The 23,097-nt window shown below is 38.7% G+C and overlaps 1 protein-coding gene across 3 annotated transcripts in view; it reads right to left on the bottom strand.

Annotated features, from left to right (window-relative positions):
* The window catches only part of INPP4B (inositol polyphosphate-4-phosphatase type II B), a 329,605-nt gene that overhangs the window by 187,128 nt on the left and 119,380 nt on the right, over positions 1-23,097 (bottom strand). For 2 of the 3 annotated variants that reach the window (XM_063335598.1, XM_063335597.1), the window contains exons 4-5: positions 14,741-14,965; positions 12,979-13,023 (exon numbers count right to left, since the gene is read on the bottom strand). In XM_063335598.1, coding sequence (XP_063191668.1) covers positions 12,979-13,023; positions 14,741-14,965 — 270 coding nt within the window. Of the gene's footprint in view, positions 1-12,978; positions 13,024-14,740; positions 14,966-15,066; positions 15,153-23,097 lie in introns of those variants that run through there. The other variant, XM_063335599.1, reaches the window with a different exon arrangement.

The raw sequence follows: 23,097 nt of genomic DNA, 5'->3' as shown, positions 1-23,097 counted from the left end.
AAGGCTGAGGGGAGACCTTAGTAATGTTTACAAGTATCTAAAGGGTGGGTTTAAGGAGGACGGAGCCAGACTCTTTTCAGCGGTTCCCAGTAACAGGACGAGGGGTAACAGGCACAAGCTGGAACATAGGAAGTTCCAATCAAATATGAGAAAAAAAAAAACAAACTTATTTACAGTGAGGGTGACAGAGCACTGGAACAGGCTGCCCAGGGAGGTTGTGGAGTCCCCTTCTCTGGAGACTTTCAAGACCCACCTGGATGCAGTCCTGAGTAATGTGCTCTAGGCAATCCTGCTTTAGCAGGGGCATTGGACTAAATGATCTCTAGAGGTCCCTTCCAACTCTGAAATTCCATGATTACTGCAATTATTTCTATAGGCATATTTAGAGATGTATTTAACAACTGCCATTTGAAAGATAAATGTTTAGTTAACACAGTGCAGTACCATTAGAGTCAGAGAAGAGCTATCAAGCTTTGAATTGCTTACAAATGTTTCAGTTAATATATTATCGGCCTAAGAAAACAGAATTGTTTCATGTCTGTTTAGTTATTACCATTCTGCACAACAAGAAGCATGAACTACATGACTACTGCAATCTGTAAATAATTGGCTCACTTTTTGTCTCCCAAATAATCTATAGTATTTTGGAATTATAAAGTGACTTTATCTTGAAGAAGACACACACAGAAGGAAAGAGATGTGAGGAATTCTCCAGACAATTCTTCATCAAGTGTTTTACAGACTGGGCTAACGGTTAGAAAAGATCAACTGCAAAAAATGACAGTAAAAAGTCAAGCGGTAAACACACAAAAAGACAGAGATGTCCATAAGTGGGTTTTAAACAGAATACTCTCAGCCTCCACACACCTGCTACCTAGCTTTGGAGGTATTTAAAGTCTCCAGGTATTTAAGCTTTCAGCTGTAAGAGGTCCCTACATGCCTGCAGGTTGGCTTCTGGGCACATCCCAATTGCCTCAGCCTTGACAATGCTGAGCAGCTCCGAGCCCATCTACAGCCCTGTCAGGATGTGCAAACCACAGACCTATCTTGACAGTCTCAGGCTGGCAGGGCACAGCTGCTAGTCCACACTCCGCAAAAACATCACTGCCGATTTCCTTCACAACAGACCCAGCGGGAAGGCTGAAGGAGGAATGGTGCCAGTGCCCCTTTTAATTCGGTAGAGCACTGGACCAGAAAGAGGTCAGCCACAGGGCAGATCCACAGGTTTATCATTCTGCCCACCTCTAACAGCAGCTACAAACCACAAAAAGTTGCCAATTATCACACAAAAGTGCATACAGATACTCAAGTCTTGCTCTTGAAGCTGTAGCACCTTGATTTAAAAAAAGGAAGACTTACTGGCAGCAAGTGTAGAGGGGACAAAAGGTAATTTGAAAGATAATATCTATATTTTACATACATTATTTTACATTCAGTTGTCACTGAATTTGGGTCACTGTCCACAGTCACTCTAGAACTCAGGTCCACCCCACTGGATCAAGGGCACTAATCACTAAACAGTCACCCTCAGCTTTTTCTGCCTTTGACACAAATTCTTTTATTTGTGGAGAAAGGGGGAAGAGGTTCAACTCAGGGGAAAAGTGTCCATTTCAGTTTTATTCCTGTCCAACACCACTGCTGCAAATAAATATTCAGTAAACATTCTACTTTAAGCTTGCATTTTCCAAGTATTCCCACTAGTAAGTCTTCCCTCTGAGAACACACAGAAAAAAAAATAAACAAAACTTTGCACGCAAACGTACACAAAAAACCCCATAAAAGTGAGCACTAATAAAATATTATCCCAGGCAAAGAGCATTCACAAAACTTTAATTCCACATTTTATCAACTCTTTCCAGGCCTAACTCATTCTTTGCCCAAAAAGCAAGGCAATTCAGGCTGCTGTCACATCCTTATGTGAAGCACACCAAACACACCAGAAAGGATTCAATAACAATGCAAGAGTGGAAGTTCCCTAAAACTGCTTGAGTCCACATAGATGGCAATAATTTTAAACAGTCTAATTTCTACATAATTATGAGGGATTATTTAGAGGTCACGAAAAATTTCTAGATCAAGCCAATAGATATTATCAACATACGGTACAGTATATGACAAGAGTCCATTGCAAACCAATCACTAACAGCAAGCTCGAAGCAGCCTCAAAAATCCTCTTGGGAAGTTACATGACAAATCCCTGCCACAAAGATCACAGAATCAGCCTTGAGTTTATCAATTCCAATCCCCCTGCCCAACCAGGGTCAGCTACAGCTAGTGGCCCAGGACTGTGTCCAGTTGGGGTTTGACCATCTCCAAGGATAGAGACTTCACATCACAACCTCCCTAGATCATCTGTGCCAGTGTTTAACCACCTTTCTCAGTAAAAAAAAGTTGGTGTGAGGGGGATGTATTACAATTGAATTTCATGTGTGTTTAACTTCAGTCCATAGTCTCTTGTTCTTTCATCAGGCATGACTGAGAAAAGTCTGGCTCCCTCACCTTCAATTTCTCCCACCAGGTATTTATAGACACATGGATAAGATCGCCCATGAGCCTTCTCTTCTCCAGGCTGAGCAGTCCAAGCTCTCTCAGCCTCTCCTCACACGAAGGATGCTCCAGTTCCTTAATGATTTCCAGTCCCTTAATCATAAATGTTAATTCTGGCATCCCAACTGACTCTGTCCAATAATTCCAAAATACAAGCTATTTCTCATACCTGCCTAGAAGAGATCCCAGGACTGTAACGGGCATTGGACAGCAGCAGAGAAAAACAAGATTTCGGTCACAGAAGCATAAAACCAGGAATACTACAATTGACTCTTAAGCAAACCTAATGGTACACATGTTTTCTTCTTTAAGTACAAATAAAGTTTAAAATTTTAATGCTACCTGACATTGTAGTTTGATGAAAAAAAACCCCAAAATACCAAAACACTGCTACCAGGAGAAGCAGTGTCATTTTAAAGGATTTATGAAAGTTTAGTCTATTCTTAGTAATGAAGTTGTGGAGTAGACAAGTATCTATTGCTGAAAACATTCTGCAGACACTGTATGTCTTCTAAGCCTCCCTGACAACAGCATGGTTAAGGAATTAAAAAAAATAAATTAAAAAATCAATTACATCCTGAATAGTTAAAATGTCAGCTTCCTGGGAGGTAAGGAAATGTTGGAAGAAAGCAGCAGTGCCAGGACTGCAATCCAAATCTCTGTTGTAGGTAAGGAAGTCTTATAGAGTTTTCTGTAAGAGCAAAGGAATAACTCATCCTTATTTGGCTTGCTGCTCTGTGTATAAATGTCTGCAATAGAAATGACTCTCAATAAGGACCTAAATAGTCCTCCTCATTCAGACCAGTTCCTTGGATCCACTGAGGAATCAGTCATGGACTCATTATCTATCAGCTAAGCACGAAGCAATCAGGTCATAAAAAAGCTGTACCTGGGGACACGTTGGTCATGCAATGGGAGAGTGGGCTCAGCGCCAGCCTCATCTAGGAAGATGCTGCCATAAAACTTCCATAGCAGAGAACTGCTGGGTAAGCCATTGTTCTCACCTTCCCAGCTCAGCCACTGAACTCACATACACCTCTGCCACTCGCTCTGTTCCACCACTCTGGCACCCTAAAGACTAAAGGTGTAACAGGCTCCACGCATGTCTACACACAAACACACATCCCCCCTCAAACCAAGTCTCATAGTGTGAGATCTAAGAGACCTACACAGGAGGCATGCTTGGGAATGTGAAGAGATTTCATTGCAGTGAATGAGGTTCAAAAATTGAACTGGAAAGAGTACACAGGTTGGCAAGACAAATAGAAGAAAGTATGCACAGTAGGAGTATATTTTGGGGGAAAAGCAGGAAGAGAAAAATAATGAGGAAAAAAGAGCAGCAGCATGTGCCAAAAATAACTTCTCTCTAACTTGATGATCTCTAATCCTATATTCCTATGAACTAGGTTAAAAATACCCTGGAAACACAACTTTTCAGTTTCATCAGAATAATTTAAAAGTTTATGCTACATTCACCAGAACACTCAATACTTCAGAAGCCAAGCATTACGCTTGTAAAAAGACTGAAGGACAAACTAAGGTACCTATAAGTTGTTTGCTTGGGTTTTTTTTTAATGTCCATCGGTGAAAAATTAATAAGATAGCCCAATTTTGACAGAATTGCATTAAATCTCTACCTACATCTATCAATACTTAAGTAACTCTGGAACCCTCTTCCTAAGTAAATTTCAAGAAGCCTTACAAGTTCTCATAAAGATTTCTGATTGCTTTGACTATTTTACCTCAGAAACTAGAATTAGTTCGGGCAAAGCAGCACGCGTAACCTTATTGGCAAGGAATGAGGTAGATGAACCCATGCTAAGACTGAAGTGTTGTAATTAATCCGTAATTAACCTTACTGGGGCACTGAAGCAGCACCCAGCCTCACAGAGAATATTGCAGCTTTCAGCATAGACACAACCTCATCCCTTTGAAATTTTGGGTAGAAGGAATTTTGCAAACACGAGACATTTACAAAGTCTATGAGAAAAATGTGAAGCAAACACAAAAATATAATTTTCAATATCAAGAAGAAACTAATTATACTAAGAAGCCTACCAATTTTATTTTTTTAAGATTTGAAAAACAAAGATCCCTCCTAGTCTTATCCTCCTTTTTCCCTGGCCTTGTAAGTGCAGCAGTTTGCTAACTCTGACAAGATTTCAGAATTTGTACATTTCTGGCAGAATTTAATCCTATTATCTGCTCCATCACTCGAGCACTAAGGTAATAAAGCCCTGTCTCTCAGAATGGTTAAATTCCAAAAATCCCTTTCAACTGTTAAATAGCTTTTCAAATTCAGGTATCTACAAACTCCTGTCTAAACAGATTAGCCATACCTATTCAAAATTTATCTCTAGATAAGTGCTTATATCAAAACATGTGAGAATCTTTATTCTGTTAGGTTTAAAAGTTTCCCTTAGTTACAGTCCTGATTTACACACATTTGTATTTAACAAGGCTGTCATCCACTTTCTCCTGGTAGTTCAAATACAGGTTTTTTTTCTTAAAAGCAAAAGCTTCCAGAAAGAGAAGCTACTTAAATTTCATACAACAGACTGGAAGAAAACTGCCTGAAACCCAGTTTGCATCCGGGTTTACCAATATTAATACCCCAAAACATCCTCATGCTACTTACTAACCAAATAAGTACATCAGTGGAATCCTCTACTCCATCACACTGGAATATGCTCAATCAGTAATGATTTACTCCCTCATGCTGGTTCATCATGTGCTCCAACCCACTTCAGAGCAAATAAATATCCCTGCATTTAATGAGCCCACTGTGGTGACTAACTGCTACATATCACAGTGTAATGTAGAATTTTAATTTCTAGAACCTACACAGAAATTGAATTTACGCAAGCCATAGCTATTTAATGAATACCATTAAGTAGCAATGGATGCTGACAAATTGAAAATATTTCTGTGACTACTTCTATCAAGAATTACTTCTTACTGACACAGAAACTAAGTAGATAACTCATGCAGTTAACAAGAATGAGTAACGCTACACTAGATATAATGGATTTGCAGCAATGAAACAAGTTTTCATATATGTGAACTACATATATAGAATAGATATCTATAGAACTCCATATACGGTTATATAGATATTCTTCAAAGAAATATATTTTATCTGTAAAGTATATTATATTATAGATATAATTTTTCAGATTCTCTCAACGTGTGAGAAGCAGAAAGAACACTAACTGAACATCTTCCGAAGTTTCATTACCGGGGATTTTTGAGTCCTTGTATACTCAGCAATACAATTAGTACAGATTAATATTTAAGGTTTGTGACAGCATGCTGCTTCTCTAGCTGCAATGCAAATGAAGACAATCCCTGCCCTAAAGGGATTGAAGGGTAGATTTCCAAAATTATAGTAACGCTTATGGATACAGATTTGAAAATCTGGCCTAATTCTCTAGGACTCAAACCCAGCATATCTGGAAAAAACTGAACAGGACTGAGTTTTTGAAAGGACTCTGGTTTTGAGCTTTTTGTGTCCCCCCCCCCCATTTTCTGGATTTCTTTTTTCAAAATTTTTTCCCTGCATACACAACACATTCTTAAAAGATGGTTTAATGTAGTGAACATTGTAGGTTAGCAAACCATGATGGTATAATACTTTATGCATAAAGCGAGATGGAATATAACGAATGAAATTGGAAAGACAAATAGAGAATGCAGACTGACACTGTCCCATGGAATGGGACAACCTTCTGCAAGAAGGAGGCTGAATATGCTCATAAATAGAAGAGTCATGCAAGACTAAATGAAGGCAAGATTTTAAAGGGAAAACATACCAATATATTCCCTTTGTATATTTAGTTACTTCAGTAGTGGCATTATGACTACTTTATTACAACAAAATGGCCTAAAATTACTGAGTCATAATGGCAATATCCAGACAGTTCAGGCAATACCACTGAAAAAGAAGACAGTCCTTTTCTCCGACAGGGTATGCAGCATGCAAAATTCAGGAGTGATGCTTTACTTTATAGAGGTGCATAATGATGAAATCTCTAAAAAAACCCAGTTACTTTCAGTTTGGCTATGACATAAGGGCTATGACAGAATCCCAAAAGCCTTCTCAAAAGTTAACAAAGTACTGCAGGAGAAGAGGTGGATAAAGAAGCATGTGGAGTCCTGGCAAATCCATCCTCAAATCACTTTTCAGCAGTGTTCACATAATGTCTGCATATAATAAAGAAAGCTTACTATGAGCGCCACAGAATGCAGAAGCACAGTAAGGTGACCTTACTCAACTCAGGGACACTAATCTAGTGTCTAATCTAATCTAATCCATCACTCAACTCTAGGTGATGCAATTTATCAATTTGCTTGATATATCTTATCCTGTTCCACCATCAAATGCTGCCGAAAGAGAGATGACAGTATGACATGAAAGGTGACGGGCATTCACTACCTTAGAACATTTTTGGAAGGTAGTTTCACTTGTTTTAACTGCACTGAAATGGACTGAAAGTTAGATCAAGTTCACCTACATAAGGTGGGGGAAAAAGGAAACTCTTCTAGGAGTTAGTTCAAAAACACATCAGGTCCTAAGTCAAAACCACTCAAAACATGCCAACACAGACTGGGCTGGAAATTCCTACCCCTTTGGGAGGATCCTTTCTGTCAAAAAAAGTTCATCCTAGCAACACTGAGCTGCTAAGAATAAAATGCATTTACAGCATCTTATGCTGCAGTGAAGAAGTCTCAAAACAGGCAGAAGCCCAATAAGCGGTTCCCAGGGGAAAAAGATCATTCTTTCCAATCACATGATACCTTTCCTACTTCCTTAATTTCTTCTACCCAATTTAACGTATCTTTTATCTATTTTTTGCTATTGTTGGGAAGAAACAGCATCTAATACACATCAGTAAAACTAGGAAAAAACCCTGACTAGCTAGTTTTGTGGAGGATGAAATTTGTGTGGGACCAGGAAAAAAAAATACAGCAACAGTTGCAGTTTGATTCACAGAGAAATGATCACTTTTCTTTTTAAATTTACTCAAAAGTGTGACAATGACTTTTTTTTTTTAAATTTGGCTAATACAACAAAGTATCAGTTATTCACCACCTTGTAACAAGATGAAGCAGAATAACTGAGTTAGATGGAAAATTTTTCTAGGATCAGGACTGTGGCTCCAAGTTTGTGGTATGAATAAAACCAGTATTTCTGCTTATCACTCTTCTAGGAAGAGCTGCTGCCGAAAAAGCTCCAGATTATGTTTCAGAATGGAAAAAAATCGTTTAGTCATGGTCTTTGAGCAGCATCGATATACCATTTAGGTTCAGTATGCAAAGTTAAATTTGCTTCAAGACCTTTTCCAAGGGATGTCATCATAATATTACTCAGGGAATAATAAGACAGTGAAGAATAAAAACTTCTGCATTTAGAAGTGGACAGCTTGTGTATCAACCCACTGTTTCATAAAATGAAAAAATACATACCCTAAAAATTTTAATTTTTAATTCTTTCAACTACTTGCTGAAGTCTTCTATGAAGTGTGCACTATTTAATGAGATTTTGTAAAAGGACATAACCGTCAGATTTACATTATTCCATATCTTGAAAACTATAGAAGGTTATGCCACAAAAAGTCCATCAAGTTTTACTGCCCAGACATAGTTCCCAAGAAACTGAAAGGTTGTGGAGGTGCTAGACAGGTGCTCTCATTAAAATTAGTACCTGAATATGCCTATGACACATGCAGAGACACTCTGTTCTATACAGTTATCTAGATTATTACACTACACCCACAACTGCAATATTCTTTGCTCTCTATTCACAACTCTAACCAATTAGACAAATTCAAAAACACCGAAATGTGTCAAAATGAATTCTACTGGTCATTGAGGGAGTATCAAGCTTTCCTTTTAGACTATTTTTTCAAATGTATTTCTCCATATTAACATCATGTTCATTACCAAGTTCATGTTTGAGCACTTTGACTACCAACTGTGCCTCCTGCCCTGCTCCCTCATTTTTCTGATTGAGTTTCTTGTGCTGCTTTGTCAGTTCATCTGACATGCAAATACCTTCAGAGGTGAAAGCTCTTAAAAACTTCACAATAGTGTTCACCAATATGCGTAATATAATTTATTTTCCATAGCTATTACATAATGCTTCAGCTAAGTTCACGTATCACGAAGTAGCTGAAATGAATGTGAAGCCAGGAACCTATTCCATATTTAGTTAGATCTGGGACTCAAGGGCTGGGATATTTTAAAGACGCAACCAAGAACAGTAACTCCAAAACAAACATCTGTTAAAAGAGCTAACCCTGTGCACTTCAAAGTCATGGGAAAGATTCTGATCAGCTTTGCTGTTTGATAGACTGGTTTGTTATTTAGGCCCAGGATCTGTTTTTATTCCTTTCACTCTCTTCCTCCTCTCTACTCAGCACAGACTGACACATGCTACCTCCTAGTGCTTGATAAAACAGCACGCAGAACAGAATGACTTGAAAAGCCAAACGACAAGATAAAGTTTTAAAAATAAAACTTCCCAACAGTCACAAGGTTCACAACCCAACCATATTTCCGAAGAGTCCTCGGGAATATAAAAATCAAAAATCTTGGTCTAAAGGAAGCTCTGACTCCAAAACAATATTAAAAGATTAGACACACTCCTGAAAATATTGAGTGTATTGCAGTACAAAGCTATAATTCAGAAAAGTTTTATTGTTTGCTTTAACCTCAGCTTTACTGAACTTGAAAATAAAATTAAAAAAGGCAATATTTTGGACATTTTATAAAGAGAACACTTTCCAGAGTGTTACAGATAAAGAATGCAGCAAGTTAGCTACCACAACAGAATACAAGCCCCTAGCAAGACTTCTAAATAACATTGTTTCAAAATCTAGTCATCAGAACTTCAAACGTTGAAGATCAGTATTTAGATATACTATCCCTAAATAAAACTCATAATATTAGGCAGCACCCAGGTATTATTAAAAAGCTATATTCTGGTTTAGTTACTGGAGAGTTCCATTTCTGAACGTTATTTATTGACCAGCTAGTGACAGAAGAGTTACAAAGTACATTTATGTGATAACTGACAATTTTTTTTGAATCTAGTTAAAAACATGTATATGTTAACTGATACAAGTAAATGTCTATTTGCATACATATATATGCTACTTAACTAATATAATATTGGTTTTATAATGCATATGAACAAAATTACAGATATAAGCCATTCTTTCAGGGCTAGAGACCAGTTTTATCGGTTATTAACTGTTAGATTTGCCTTCCAAATTCTAAATGCCAAAGACCAGTCTAATCAAGATGAAGCACCTCTATGGAGCCCTAAGATTTGGTTACCTATGGCAGCAGTCTTCTTGCTTGCAGCAAATCTCTCTCTCATCACTGCTTACCATGCTTTGGTTCACCTCACAGAGAGATCTTTGACGTCCTTGGTAGCTAAAGCTAATGCCAAGTCTTTAATTCGACATAAACCAAGGCTTCAAAAGGTGGAATCAACCAAGCAGTGCCCTTGGCCTGCCAAGCAGCCAAGGGGCAGCTATCCGGTTCAACTGGCACAGCAAGGCAGTGCATGTTTCCCCAATGCACGGACCAGGCTGTCAGAGCGAGAGTCCCTTCCAGCCCCAGCAATAACCAGGTGAACAGCACAGAAGACATCTTGACTGGCTGCCCTCGGGAGAGGCATTTTAACCGGCTGGTTGAGCCAAACAGCACATGCATCCTTCCCAGAGAAATTATGCATCCTTCCCAGATAAATTGTTCCTCTCACTGATCAGCAAGGGGTATGGTAATATTCCAGTAAGAAGGATAACTGTTACGATAAAATTGAAGCCTTTCATAGACCACTCAGTCACTGAAGGTGGATACTCCTAATACAAATGCGTTATGCTTAAATATTCAGTATTATTTTAGGATCAAGACACTAAGAATCAGCTTTACATAACTGCCTACACTGCCAAATATCCCTGACAGGCAAGACACGGACCTGTTGTAGTGGGTCCAGAGAAGGGCCACAAAAATGATCCTCCTGTGAGTACAGGCTGAGAGAGTTGGGGTCGTTCAGCCTGGAGGAGAGGAGGCTCCGAGGAGACCTTATTGTGTCCTTTCAGTACTTAACGGGGGCCTACAAGAAAGATGGGGACAAAGTTTTTAGCAGGGCCTGTTGCAATAGGACACAAGGGGTCATGGCTTTAAAGTAAAAGACAAAAGATTTAGACTAGATAGAAGGAAGAAATTTTTTACAATGAGTGTGGTGAAACACTGGCACAGGTTGCCCAGAGAGATGGTAGATGCCCCATCCCTGGCAACGTTCAAGGTCAGGCTGGACGGGGCTCTGGGCAACCTGATCTAGTTGGAAGATGTCCCTGCTCATTGCAGGGGGGTTAGACCAGATAGCCTTTAAAGGTCCCTTACAACGCAAACTATTGTATGATTCTATGACATTGGCCAGGAATACCAGTCAAAACCAAGAGGTTTACACTGTTACTCTTGCTACCCCAGCAGCAGCAGAAGTCAATGTATAAGATCACTCACAGAGCGGCAATGACTCAATCAGTAATGCTGCAGAACAAACCACAGAACATAAATTCCTACTAGAAACAACCAAATGCAAAACACAAGCACTGACACCATGAGTGAACAGAGCTCCATCCGACACGAGCCCAAACAAGTCTGAAAATGGCTTTACATCATTTTTATGCTTGTGCCTGCTGAGGCACATTTATCACTGAAAGCAACTTCTCCTGAAGTACGGCTCATCTAATTTGCAGTCACTGCCTGCAGCACCATCCTCCCTCTCCTACGCCACACCAGGGTCATTCTGGGAGTTTGTTATCGCTGGAGCATAGCAATTACTAGCCATGCCCAAATACTACAGTCGCATCACCTATAAAACGCGTATAGAAAGGCACAGAAAAGTTAAAATAGCTCTTAATTATTATAGCATGGTAATTCCCCAACAGAGAACTAGGCCTTTCTTCCATGCCAACATCTAACAATTTCACCAGAAATAGTCCCTACAGGAAAAAAAACTACTCAGAGTTTTTATAATGCTGTAACTGTCTAGTTTTTTAAAGGCATACAGGTAAAGCTACCCAGATATAGTTCAGGGAATCTAAAAATGATTGTATCAGACAGAAGTTCATCAGCCCCAAAGGGCACAGTGTTAGGGTATCAGTTTTTAAATCAGCATAGCTACAAGCAGCACACAAGCCAAGCGTAACCCCGTTCAAAGGACAGGGCCAGGAGACAGGTTACCATGATGGAATGAGCAGGGTGAGAAACTGCAGGCACGTCACTGATACCATATTTTTTGCTGTGTTGGGGGAGCTTCTGAGGGAGATTTGCTGGTAGATAATTTAAATTCTCCAAATAATGGAGTTTGATTGATTTCTATATAAAACCCTGCTGACAAATGTCTCTATTTTTCCCTGCCTCTCTCTCACATACACACACGCTCTTCCAATAGATGTTTTAAAGTGTTTCTATCAGAGTAAATATAACAGATATTGAATAGCACTGAGTAAAAGTTTCTCAGAGTACAGCTGTACAACATGAGATGCATATTAGCAGGTTATATGAATGCAAAAATCATAGCAAATTGGAAAAGCTTTAGTCATTTTGGAATGTACGCAGCATATAGCATCAAATATTTCAAAATATACATTATTTGCAGCTGTGTTATTTTACCAGATACAGCAGCTGTGAATAATCATAGAATCATATAGGTTGGAAAAGCCCCTTAAGAACATCAAGTCCAGCCATTAATCAACTGAATCTAGCTATTATTCTCATATGTATATATGCTGTATACCTCTTAATAGAGAGGGAGGCTTCAGCTGAAAGAACACCTCCTAAAACAAAGTTCTCTTATATTATACTAATATATAGTTCTCATATGCTAATTACTTATACTAAGTAAAAAAAGAGAAAATCAGGTAAACATTTATATTGACTTCTCTACAAAATAATCAATGATTTTAAATAAAAGTTTGTTCTAAAGGGACAGTACTTCTAGCTGAAAAAAAAATATAATTTTAAAACTCCATCTTAAGTGCCTTGCCCCAAATAAATAATATTTCATAAACAACATTCACAAAGCTATTGGGTAGGTTTTCAGTTTGGAAGAGCAGCGTAGCATTAGAGAACTCAATAGATCTTTAGCCATTTCAACCAATTAAGAATCTACAGTCATCATTTTGAAGTCATGCACAGGCACACCTCCTAAGGAAAAGAATCAAGGTTCTACTTTTTTTAAACAGGTAACATGTTACATTGTGTAACTATATGTGTATATACACACACACACACACACATATATATATACAAACATATATATACACACACACATATATATACACATAGATATAGATATAAACTCTTCATGCACACAGGCTGTTGCAATTCCAAGAAGTCAAAATTGTATCTTACCAAGACTGAACTCCAGCTTTGGCTCATTTGCAATTCTCTGAATACCTTTCAAGGTTAAGGAAAAAAAAATAAATTAGAAATAATGTGATTTCAATGTCTAGCTTTTTAATACCTAGTAAAACTTTCACGTGCCTAATTCATACCTCTAACTACCTGCCATTGCCACGGGAGTAACGTTTTATGTTACAAACTTATAGTGAAAGAGACCTTTGCGTAAAATACTTGCCTAGAAAATAAAAAAAGACTACTTTTGAAGAATACCTCTTTCTTTTTAATAGAAACTTTCTGTTGCTGGGAAAACTAAACAGCCTTTCATGGATGGGTACTTGCAAGATTTTCGATCACAACAACTAGCTATTTATCTGTTTAAAAATATTAAATCCAATAACTCTTTTTTATGTAGGTATATTATCACATTAAAAATGGAAACGAACCATGTGTTCTGTGAAAGTATGTAAATCAGGTCAATATAGCAAAATATATCACCATGTTATTGACCTACATACAAATTGTAAAGCAACAAAACTAACTTCTTTTTGTTGGAAAATAGCATGTGAATTCCTTTTCTCATGTACCAAGGACAATAAGAACATTTTAATTCCTTCCATTGTGGAATTATGTTCTAGTATGTATTTTACTGCAAAGGACAGTATTTTCTTATTGTGCTAGGATAAAGGAGCAAACCACAGAGCTGCAACAAGAGAAACATAGGAAGGGTAGTTAAATAACACTGAGCTGTTCATCCTCTGCGGGACGTAATTGGATCACAACTGCAGTTCCAATGAACCTTGCAGAAATTAAACTGACTGTTGTTGACATTTATGTATTGTCTTCAGTGAGCATTATTTAGTATTTTTCAGTGTTGAAGAAACTGGTCAGATGGGAAGGACCAAGCTGGTATTTGAACTGGACCGCAACATTTTTGTTAAAAATTAGAAGTAATTAAAAAGAAGATAAAAAAACCAACATAAACCCCCCCCCACCAAAACTAGCTGGTTTTGCTCCATGAAAACTTGGTGTTGCTGAATAGGTCTAGTTTCATATTGTTCTTATTACTGTAGCTAATCACTCGAGTCTGTGCAACAAAAATTACAGCTGCAGAGCTTAGAAATGCCTTCGTCAGTAAGAAACAACAATAAGATATTTTTATTTTCTTTTTTTAATGAAGTCATAACAAATTTCCAAGTTGAATTCTGCCACTAGCAGTCAGCACCCTGGTCTGAAACTCCTTTATGAATATGCTGGATACAGAGTTGATTAAGTAACTGAGCAACTGAAATGCAGCGCACAGACTCCAGTGTGCCAAACATGACTCAACATATGGCTTCGTGCTTTCAAATCCCCAGAGTGCTTTTATATCACAAAGAACAACTCTGTGATACTAATTTAAGCATCACTAAAGCTTTATACATTTATCAAAGCTTCCAGACTATATTTTAAATAGCAGTCCATACAGGACAAAAGGAGAAAAGAATATTTCTAACTAAACAATTTCTAAGTCTTATGAATAAAACAGATTAGCGAGAAAAAGTCAGAAACACAGTAATCACACATTTGTTCCCCTGAATGTTACCTGTATAAATCAAAATATATCAGGTAATGATATTTAAAGATAATCTTAATCAGTTTGCTTCCTCTACAACTGCACTTTGTCAAGCAATAAGTTAAACACGATTATGTACCCTGTTTGTGACCCTATCCGTGTCACAGAGAGTAGGCCATTTTTATTGAACCACTCAATAAAATGAGTATTCACACTTACTTGTAAACTGTGGCTCTCCTAGACTGTCTACTTGGGATGAAGGAAGAAAATGCCGTGCTTCATCTGATGATCTCTCCTCTTTGATTTCCATGATCAGCCTCCGGAGCTGCTGAATTTTATTCTGCAAACCTTCCGAGTTTGCCTCTCCCAGTGCCACAGCCCAAGATTCACAGTCTGGCTTTGATGCAGCTTCAAGGTAAAGATCCGGTTCTCCACTCTGAAACTCTGCACTCAGAAAACACAAACACAGTTTTTAGGAACTCTGATTCAAAAGGGGGAATCATGAAAATATTGATGTCACGCATAATTAAAACCACCACACACACATTTCTTTTCATGGTCACAGAACCATGCACCCCATCCACCTCTTGAATCAAACCCCTGTTCTTTCATACTCAGTGCAGTACTAATTCTATCCACAGAGTGGTTCCAAAAGCAATTAACATATTGCTAAACTAGGTGGCAGAATCAAACGGAAATGGGAAATCCTTTTTTAGCACAGATTCTGCAGCCTAGCAGGTAGCTATCAGAGCTGCTCACGAACAAGAATTTGATTTAGCAGGGGCAGCAGACATGGTTCTAACAAATAGCGGGATTCATCAGAATGAATATGTCCATCATTTCTTCTGTTAGAGCACCCCGTTATGCTCAGCCTCTCATTCATCCTTGCCAGAATACTGCTCACCAACACATGCAGATAATTTAGCATGACATAGCTCCTCTGTGAAGACTCAACAGGTTGTATGGGGGAGCTTCTGACCTCATTACTATCCACATGTTTTTTGCTGTTCTGCCTGAAGTCAAATTGTTTAATGATCAAATTTTCTAAGAACAGAAGAAAAAAGGGTGAGAGAAAAAAAAAAACTGAAACTCCCAAGGAATCCAGGTAAGTAGCAAGGGTCAGTGGTTTGATTAAAATTAGCCCAGGAAGAAAAAACACCTCTTAGGCATTTAAAATTCTGTGGTATAGACGGCTTCACAGAGTCACAAATTCAATGTGACATTTAGTGAGACACACACTGAGAAGAGCAAACTGGGAAAGAAAGAAAAATCAATGCTTCTTTAAAAGAAGTTACCAACTGATTTAGAAACATAAAACTCTATAAAACACCTGTACTATTGTATTAATAGGGACTGCAGTGTTTCGTTGGACATCAAAATCATTTTGACCTAAATAAGCCATAGATCATATTACTGGATGAAACAGAACACTAAAATGTTTTCATACTTAGTTCAAAATCCAAGTAACGTAGAAAAGTTTTTTTCAATACAAAATGAACTTAAATTCCCTTTTACTAACTTGAGTATTTAACCTTGGGCACTTACCCACATATGTTATTCTAAACCTGTTTGCACTTCATAAACTGAGCATCTGCCACTTACAATTAACTCTACTTTTATTGTTATGGGGGGAACAAAAGACGCAAACCTCAAGTCTAGAAGCCTCTTAAAACTGTACTGGCACAAATCCCTTTAGAGGTGGGACAATTGTTCTGTCTGAGGGTGGATCTAAGGAAATCTAACTGTGTGCCTGCAGCTGCTGCTAAGAGTGCTGGATAAGATTTCACATACCAGTTGGACTACAGAATTCAAGAGGAATGACTGGGAAGAGCAGCAGAAAGTGGGGGAACATCTTTCTGGCTTCACAGGCAATTTACGAAGTGCTAATAAGAATTCAAAGTCTCACTTCTAGCCGCGGTTGAGTCAGAAAACAAGGTATTCAGTTCTTGAGACAAGAATATTTAAAATCTGAGGGAACTGCAGATGTTCGTCAAATCCCTGTTTACACAAAATACATACTTGTCTTGAGTGACCAAACCTGAACAAGCTGAGCTTTACTGTTTGTCAAAGATTAATTTAGAGACATAAAAGTTTCAGCTGTAAGGTCTCGTGTGATCTGCTACTGCATCTGAGCCATGAAGGCAGGAACCTTCAAGAACATTGGTCATTAGAAGAGCTAATAATTTTTCGGCTTCTCCATTAAGATCTGCAACTGCACACTTGTCTACTTTTTTCTGTCACTGACCCCCATGACTCAACAAGTTTGTTTTCATTTCGTAGTATTTTGGAACTACCAGTGGAAAAAAGAAAGAGGGGGAGAAAAAAAAAAAAAAAAAAAAAAAAGAGGCACGTAGTCAACCAGCATCAAGACCAAAATTAACCAGCAGTCATTCTAATAAAAAAAAAAAAAAAAAAATACAGGCATGCAAAGCACCTGCTTGTACCATTCAGCCTTTAAAAGCACAGACAATTTTAATAGAAGCAGTTTGGATATCCAAGATACCTTAGCTAAGCAAAGACTGTCAGACAAACAAGCCTACGCTTAACAAGCAAAAATACAAATATATAAAGGTGTTCTTTTCTTTTTGCTCTTTATTTTTAAATGTAAATAGGAACGGTGATCTTGCCTTGAAATATCCTACCACTAGCTAGATAAAACACATCTGCTTTGGGAGGAAATCGATATTTTGCAATTGAAATCATGCTATTTATATGTACCTCAGCTGTGGAAATCAGACTGCCAAGCACAAAAGGCATACTGAATCACCCTTAATGTGCATGGAACCAGAAATGGATAGTGAAATGCAGTAGGAGTGGGCATAATTCACTGTATTCTAATCTAACAGGTGCCAGTTTTGAGATCTGGAAATTCATTCTAAACTATCACTTCAAAACACTACAGTCTGCTATATTTAGATCTTTGGAGTACTCTGACGGCTAAGTTAAATTCTGAAAAGCATATGAAAATATCTGAAAAATATTCATCACTGCAAATGTAGAAAGTTTTATTCTACAGATCCAACAGTTGGTTATAGATTTCCCATACTGTTTCAGTGCATGTAATGTTTATGCACGAGTTCACATACTAGAAGAAGCATATAGAAATTAACATACATAGAAGAAACATAACATTGGCAAAAATGTCTGTTGCAGTAGAGGATCACACAGAAAATAATAATAAAGATCATTATCTCTTTGCATTTGTCTCCCAGATTGTTATGTTATTTTACATCAGACACATATAGTAAACCCTAACAACCTTAGACATTTAGTTCCAAGTTTCAGTAGGGATACAAAATTTTTATTTTCAGAAAGACTCATTTCAGCTAACAGACCCGCAAATATAATGAAGGCCTCACAAGAATGGAGGACATATCAGCGGAATTATGTTTGTATTGAAACATCCTCAACACAGGAGTATTTCATGGGTGGACAAAAGCACTATATACTTTACAATTAAGGAGTTACTGTAGAAAATACAAGTACACAAGCATCCTTTGTTATGCTCTCTTACTGCTGACATGAGTTACCATGAGTTAGTTTTGGAAACAAATCTTGACCTTTTGAGGACACTTACTATTGACTTCAGTGAGACCAGTTCTTTTTCTGGTGTGCATTCCTAGTTTTACTGTTATGATATAGTTTTTGAATAAAAGGATATCACGGAATCACGGAATCTTCAGAGTTGGAAGGGACCTCTAGAGATCATCTAGTCCAACTCCCCTGCTAGAGCAGGACTGCCTAAAGCACATCCCTCAGGGCTGCATCCAGGCGGATCTTGAAAATCTCCAGAGAAGGGGACTCCACAACCTCCCTGGGCAGCCTGTTCCAGTGCTCTGTCACCCTCACCATAAGGAAGTTTCTCCGTGTATTTGAACGGAACTTCCTATGTTCTAGCTTGTGCCCATTGCCCCTCGTCCTGTCACTGGGAACCATTGAAAAGAGCCTGGCTCCGTCCTCCTTAAACCCACCCTTTAGATACTTGTAAACATTAATCAGGTCCCCCCTCAACCTTCTCTTCTCCAGGCTAAAGAGTCCCAGCAGTAAGTCCCAGCTATGTGTAAGATCTAAGAACATACAATACTAAGAAAATTTCCTAGCTACTTGGGAATCTGCAACAGCAGAACATAATTTTCATCTTAGTGCTGGACATCCCTAGTGGGGTTTCAAGTCCAGTGGCATAAACCCAGGGAAGAAATTCACAGTTAAACACAATGGTTTTCTTTGCAAAGCATTCAACTTACTAGCCCTAAATTCAAAGCAAAATGGTATATAGTTCTGTCTTCCATCTCCTCTTCTTCTGGAACCAAAGGTGGTCTACATAGCTACAAGAACCAACGTAGGATCTTTTGATAGCTTGCATAAACTCAAAAAACAGAAAGAAAGGGAAAGATTCCAAGATCAGACACCGGGATATTGATGTAGCCTACAGTAATCCAATAGCGCTTATCCTGATAGTAGGTTTGTATATATCTAATTGAAATCACTATCTAAATCAATATTTTTACAAAGCTTTGTCCTCAGCTACTCCCAAGATACTTCATTTGTTTCCTGGAACCTAGCAGAGTACTAAAAAGGAAGAGTACAGTAAGTAGAATAGTCTAGTTGCATTACTACAAGAGCAAATCTAAAAATGGGTGAAGCCAAACATACTCTTCATATTTGCCATTAAACACTAGTCTGCAATTGAAATATATAACCAGCTATCAAAATGTTTCTACTCATATCTCTACACTGTTAGTTCAGTTTTGAACTGTCTAGTTGAAAATAAATTAACAGTCACAACTACTAGCCTCAGGACAGGTGGGAAAAAAAACCCCAAACCAACAAATATTACTAATTCTAATGCATGGAGTAGCCTCTAAACGTTAGCACCGACATGGATGACTTGGATAACACAACTGGCACTTGGATAACACATCAAAAGCAAGCTAACACCGAGGCATCATTAGTGAAATTTGTGGAAACAGATTCTATGGCAGAGCATTCCCCATTTGCTCTACAGCAGCAGGATGTAGCGCTTGGGACTATAACAAACTCACATCTGCTTGCCCAGTAGTGTTGCTATACGCACATTTTGAAGGAAAGTTTTGTAGTCAAGAAACTGCCCGACTTCCACAGTGTTTAAACATGTTCAAACTTCCTTGACTTCCCATCCCTTGACACACAAAGTGGGCAGAAACAGACATCACTTAGATTGACATTACAGAAAGCTACTGTGGTCCAAAGGCTATACTGCTTTAGGCACCTTCTTAAGTGGAGATACCTCACCAGCAGGTCCTTGACAGCCTTCCAGCTGCTTGCCCACCTTGCTGCTTTTCCTTATTTCAGTATCAGAGACTCAACCGGAGGCAAGAGATGAGGAAACAGATAGCAGAAAGCAAACACACCTGTTCACAAAGCCTTTTCTGATCAGGACCCTGTTCACCAACGACTCTTTTACTGAAGCATGATTTCAGTAAGACTTTCTCCCACAGAATCCAGCATAGAAAGTTATGGTCCCACAGGACTTCGCAGCTCAAATAAAGCTCAAATTCAACCTCCCAGCTCAAAGAGGACTGCTGTCAAGTAATGAAATAGCACAAAGAGAAGCTGAGATATTCCCAGTGGCACTGGAAAGCCTTTTCTACTCTAACCCAACTGTCTAAAGTCGGAATTGCATTTTGGTGTTAGTTCCATCACCCTCAAATAATTTTTTTGTTGTTCCCATTATTTTGTAATGATACTTAAATTTCCCAAGTCTTTCAGTTTACCAATAGCAATTGCCTCTTTCCTCTTTGAGAAAAAATGCAAACAAATTTCTTGTTAAAAATGTCTTAATGATGTCCCTCTTAATTCCTAAAGTGTACTTGATTGTATCTTTAATTGTAATCTCTTACACAGAAACTTGGGTTTCTATGAAACCAGAAATAATGAATTGAGTCAACAAAAAAAAGCGTAGGCAGTTACTGGAGTTAACCCTTGTCTTTCAAAAGACTGCAGTTTAATGGAAAAGTTTTTAAAATATAAAATAACAAAACAAACATATTTCCAAGGGTAGGGAGAAAACACTTTGGTTCTAAAGCTTTTGTGTTGGTTATTAATTTTCATTTGTTTCTTACGATGGCTTTATTGTTATATTTTGCTAAACATGTAAAAGTAATAGGAAGACTGATACTCTATGGCTTGCTTGATTTTCATTAGTGAGAGTTATAAGCATAAAATAATGTTTAACAGGGTAAAAAAGAAATTACTGGCAAGATTTAAATAAAAACAAGTACGAAGCACATCATCAATGTCCAGGATGAAAGCCTCTCCTTTTCTAGAGGATCACTATTTTTTCTCCTATCCCAATATGCAAAGTAAAGAGAGTTCAAAAAGGTTAAAGGCTGTGTCTCTTTTCACACACACTAGCAAAAAGTAATTCAGTTACCTCAGCAGGGGAAAACGGTTGAGAATATCAATAAGCCACCGCCACTCTAAAATAGAAAGCACCGTCACAGCTAACCACTATATGCTGTAACAAAAGTAGAATGGAAGCTTTGATACGTAAATTATATCCGCAGGATATTTCTAATACAGACATCAGAGGCTTTTAATTCACAAAGCTGACTGAATTCTATATGCTGATGCATTTCATGTTCAAATTAGTAGTGATGAAATCATCCCATGGTTACTCATGATGCTATGTTAATCTTCCTTTGGAAGTTAAATTTTCAATCAAAGATAAAGAATTTAATTAAAAATTTTATCTTCAGTGTCGGCGTTTTTTTTTATTTTGCAGTGCTGGAATAGACTTATATAAAAGTTGTCATTATGATCTCCATTTAAGTCCCCACAGAAGCTCACAAAGAGCCTGAGGTATTCGAAATGAATATAGCATGATACCACAGGTTGACTACTGCAGTATAACACCTTGTTTCTTTTAATATCTGCAGGCTTTCACACACGCCACATTGCTTTTCCCCTTTCATTATATAAACACCACACCTATGCTGGAAGCAAAGCAGACCATACAAATATTTCAATACCACAATACTGAAAAACTGCAGCATTCACCAAAAGTACCAAGTGCGGCCTTTGCGAAGCAGTAGACCGCTCTAGGTGGAAGGAAGCGTATCACATCACTGGCTGCATCATCAGTTTACCTAAAAAAAGGCAGGATTCGGAGTTCTTGATTCTCTGCCTAGATCTGCAAGAGTAACTTTAGCCTATGCCTCAGCTATTCCATCTCTAAAACCATGAGTGATAACTGACCTGCCTTTCCAAGCCACTACTACCGAAGGAAACAAAAAGCTCCAACTTAAGCGGTTTACATACCGTAAATAGCAAAGAAGAATGCCTAAGGGTATTCCTATACACAGACCTTTTTTTTCAACCTGATGCCCTCCAATATGTTTTAGATGACTGTGACGTTGCATCAAACGCTCTGTTTTCTTCCTCTCTTCCCTCCCTTTCTCCTCACGGCTGACCAGCCCTGCTTGTACGTTAGAGCTCTTACCTCCCTAGTTCTCACTAAGGGACCACACACAGTAATGCAATTAGTACAGTCTTAAAGGAATCTCTTCTCCCGAAATACAGAAGAGATATACAGACCTCCTCCTTCGTCCTCATGCTTCACCCCTGGGGCTGCAGCATGGTGTCTCTGCAGGCTGCAGGTTTCATGGGGGTTTCTCCAGGAGCTGCAGGGAGATTGCTGCTCAAGCGCCTGGAGCACCCCTCCCCTCCTTCTGCTCTCACCCTGGTGCTCGCAAGGCTGTTTTTCACTTGTTTTTGCCCCCCTCTTGCTCCTCAATGGTGGGCTGCATTTTACCCTTCCTGAACGACGCATTCCCTGAGGCGCCTGAGGCAGCCCGGGCCGCTCCTCACAGAGGCCGGCCTGCAGCCCCCACTGCCAGCACCTGGGCACGTAAACCCAGCAGAGTAACTACCTTTAACAGGGTTTCCAAGGTCCAGTAGAGACATAACTATTCTCTAAATAGCTATGATTATACATGTCCGTGTCTGGTGAGGCTACAATGCCTGCCCGTATTGCACAAGGTGCAAGCTTACATGGCGCAAACATGGCGGTATTGCTGAGGAGATTCCAGGGCAAGGCAGTTAACATCGTGTTGCTCAAACATTTCAGCGCACGGCAGCAGCTTCCAGGTTTAGGATCCTTTAGGACAAAAGGTTTGAAATGCTCTCCTTATCACACCTTCCGTGATTTCAGGAATGAATCGCGCTTCTGTGAGCTGCCACATTCAATCAGATCCATCTGACACCAGTGTTTGGTCTGTTCTGCTAATAGCAACTAGTTCACATTACAAGAGCGTGAAAGCAACCAGCCACATACAGAGCCATAGTTCACCTAACAAATCCTTCTCTTCCCTTCCGTGGTCTGCTTAGAAGACTTTTGAGCCTGGCTACTTTGGGAGCACTCCACTTGAAGCACTGACAGGATTATCTGCTGTGACTGCCTGACCTCTTCCATACTCCCCTTCTGTTTCAGTGCCCTCACCACCCCGAGGCAACAATCAGCTCCACAATATCACTAGACATTGCATGAAAACATCCTTCTCCCTCCATGTTTACTCCACTGCCCTTTAGTCTCCAAT

The sequence above is a fragment of the Chroicocephalus ridibundus genome, chromosome 5, assembly GCF_963924245.1.
Source record: "Chroicocephalus ridibundus chromosome 5, bChrRid1.1, whole genome shotgun sequence".
NCBI classification, from domain to species: Eukaryota; Metazoa; Chordata; class Aves; order Charadriiformes; family Laridae; genus Chroicocephalus; species Chroicocephalus ridibundus.
The sequence above is the reverse complement of the archived record's forward strand: the minus strand, read 5'-3'. Positions and strand labels throughout refer to the sequence as shown.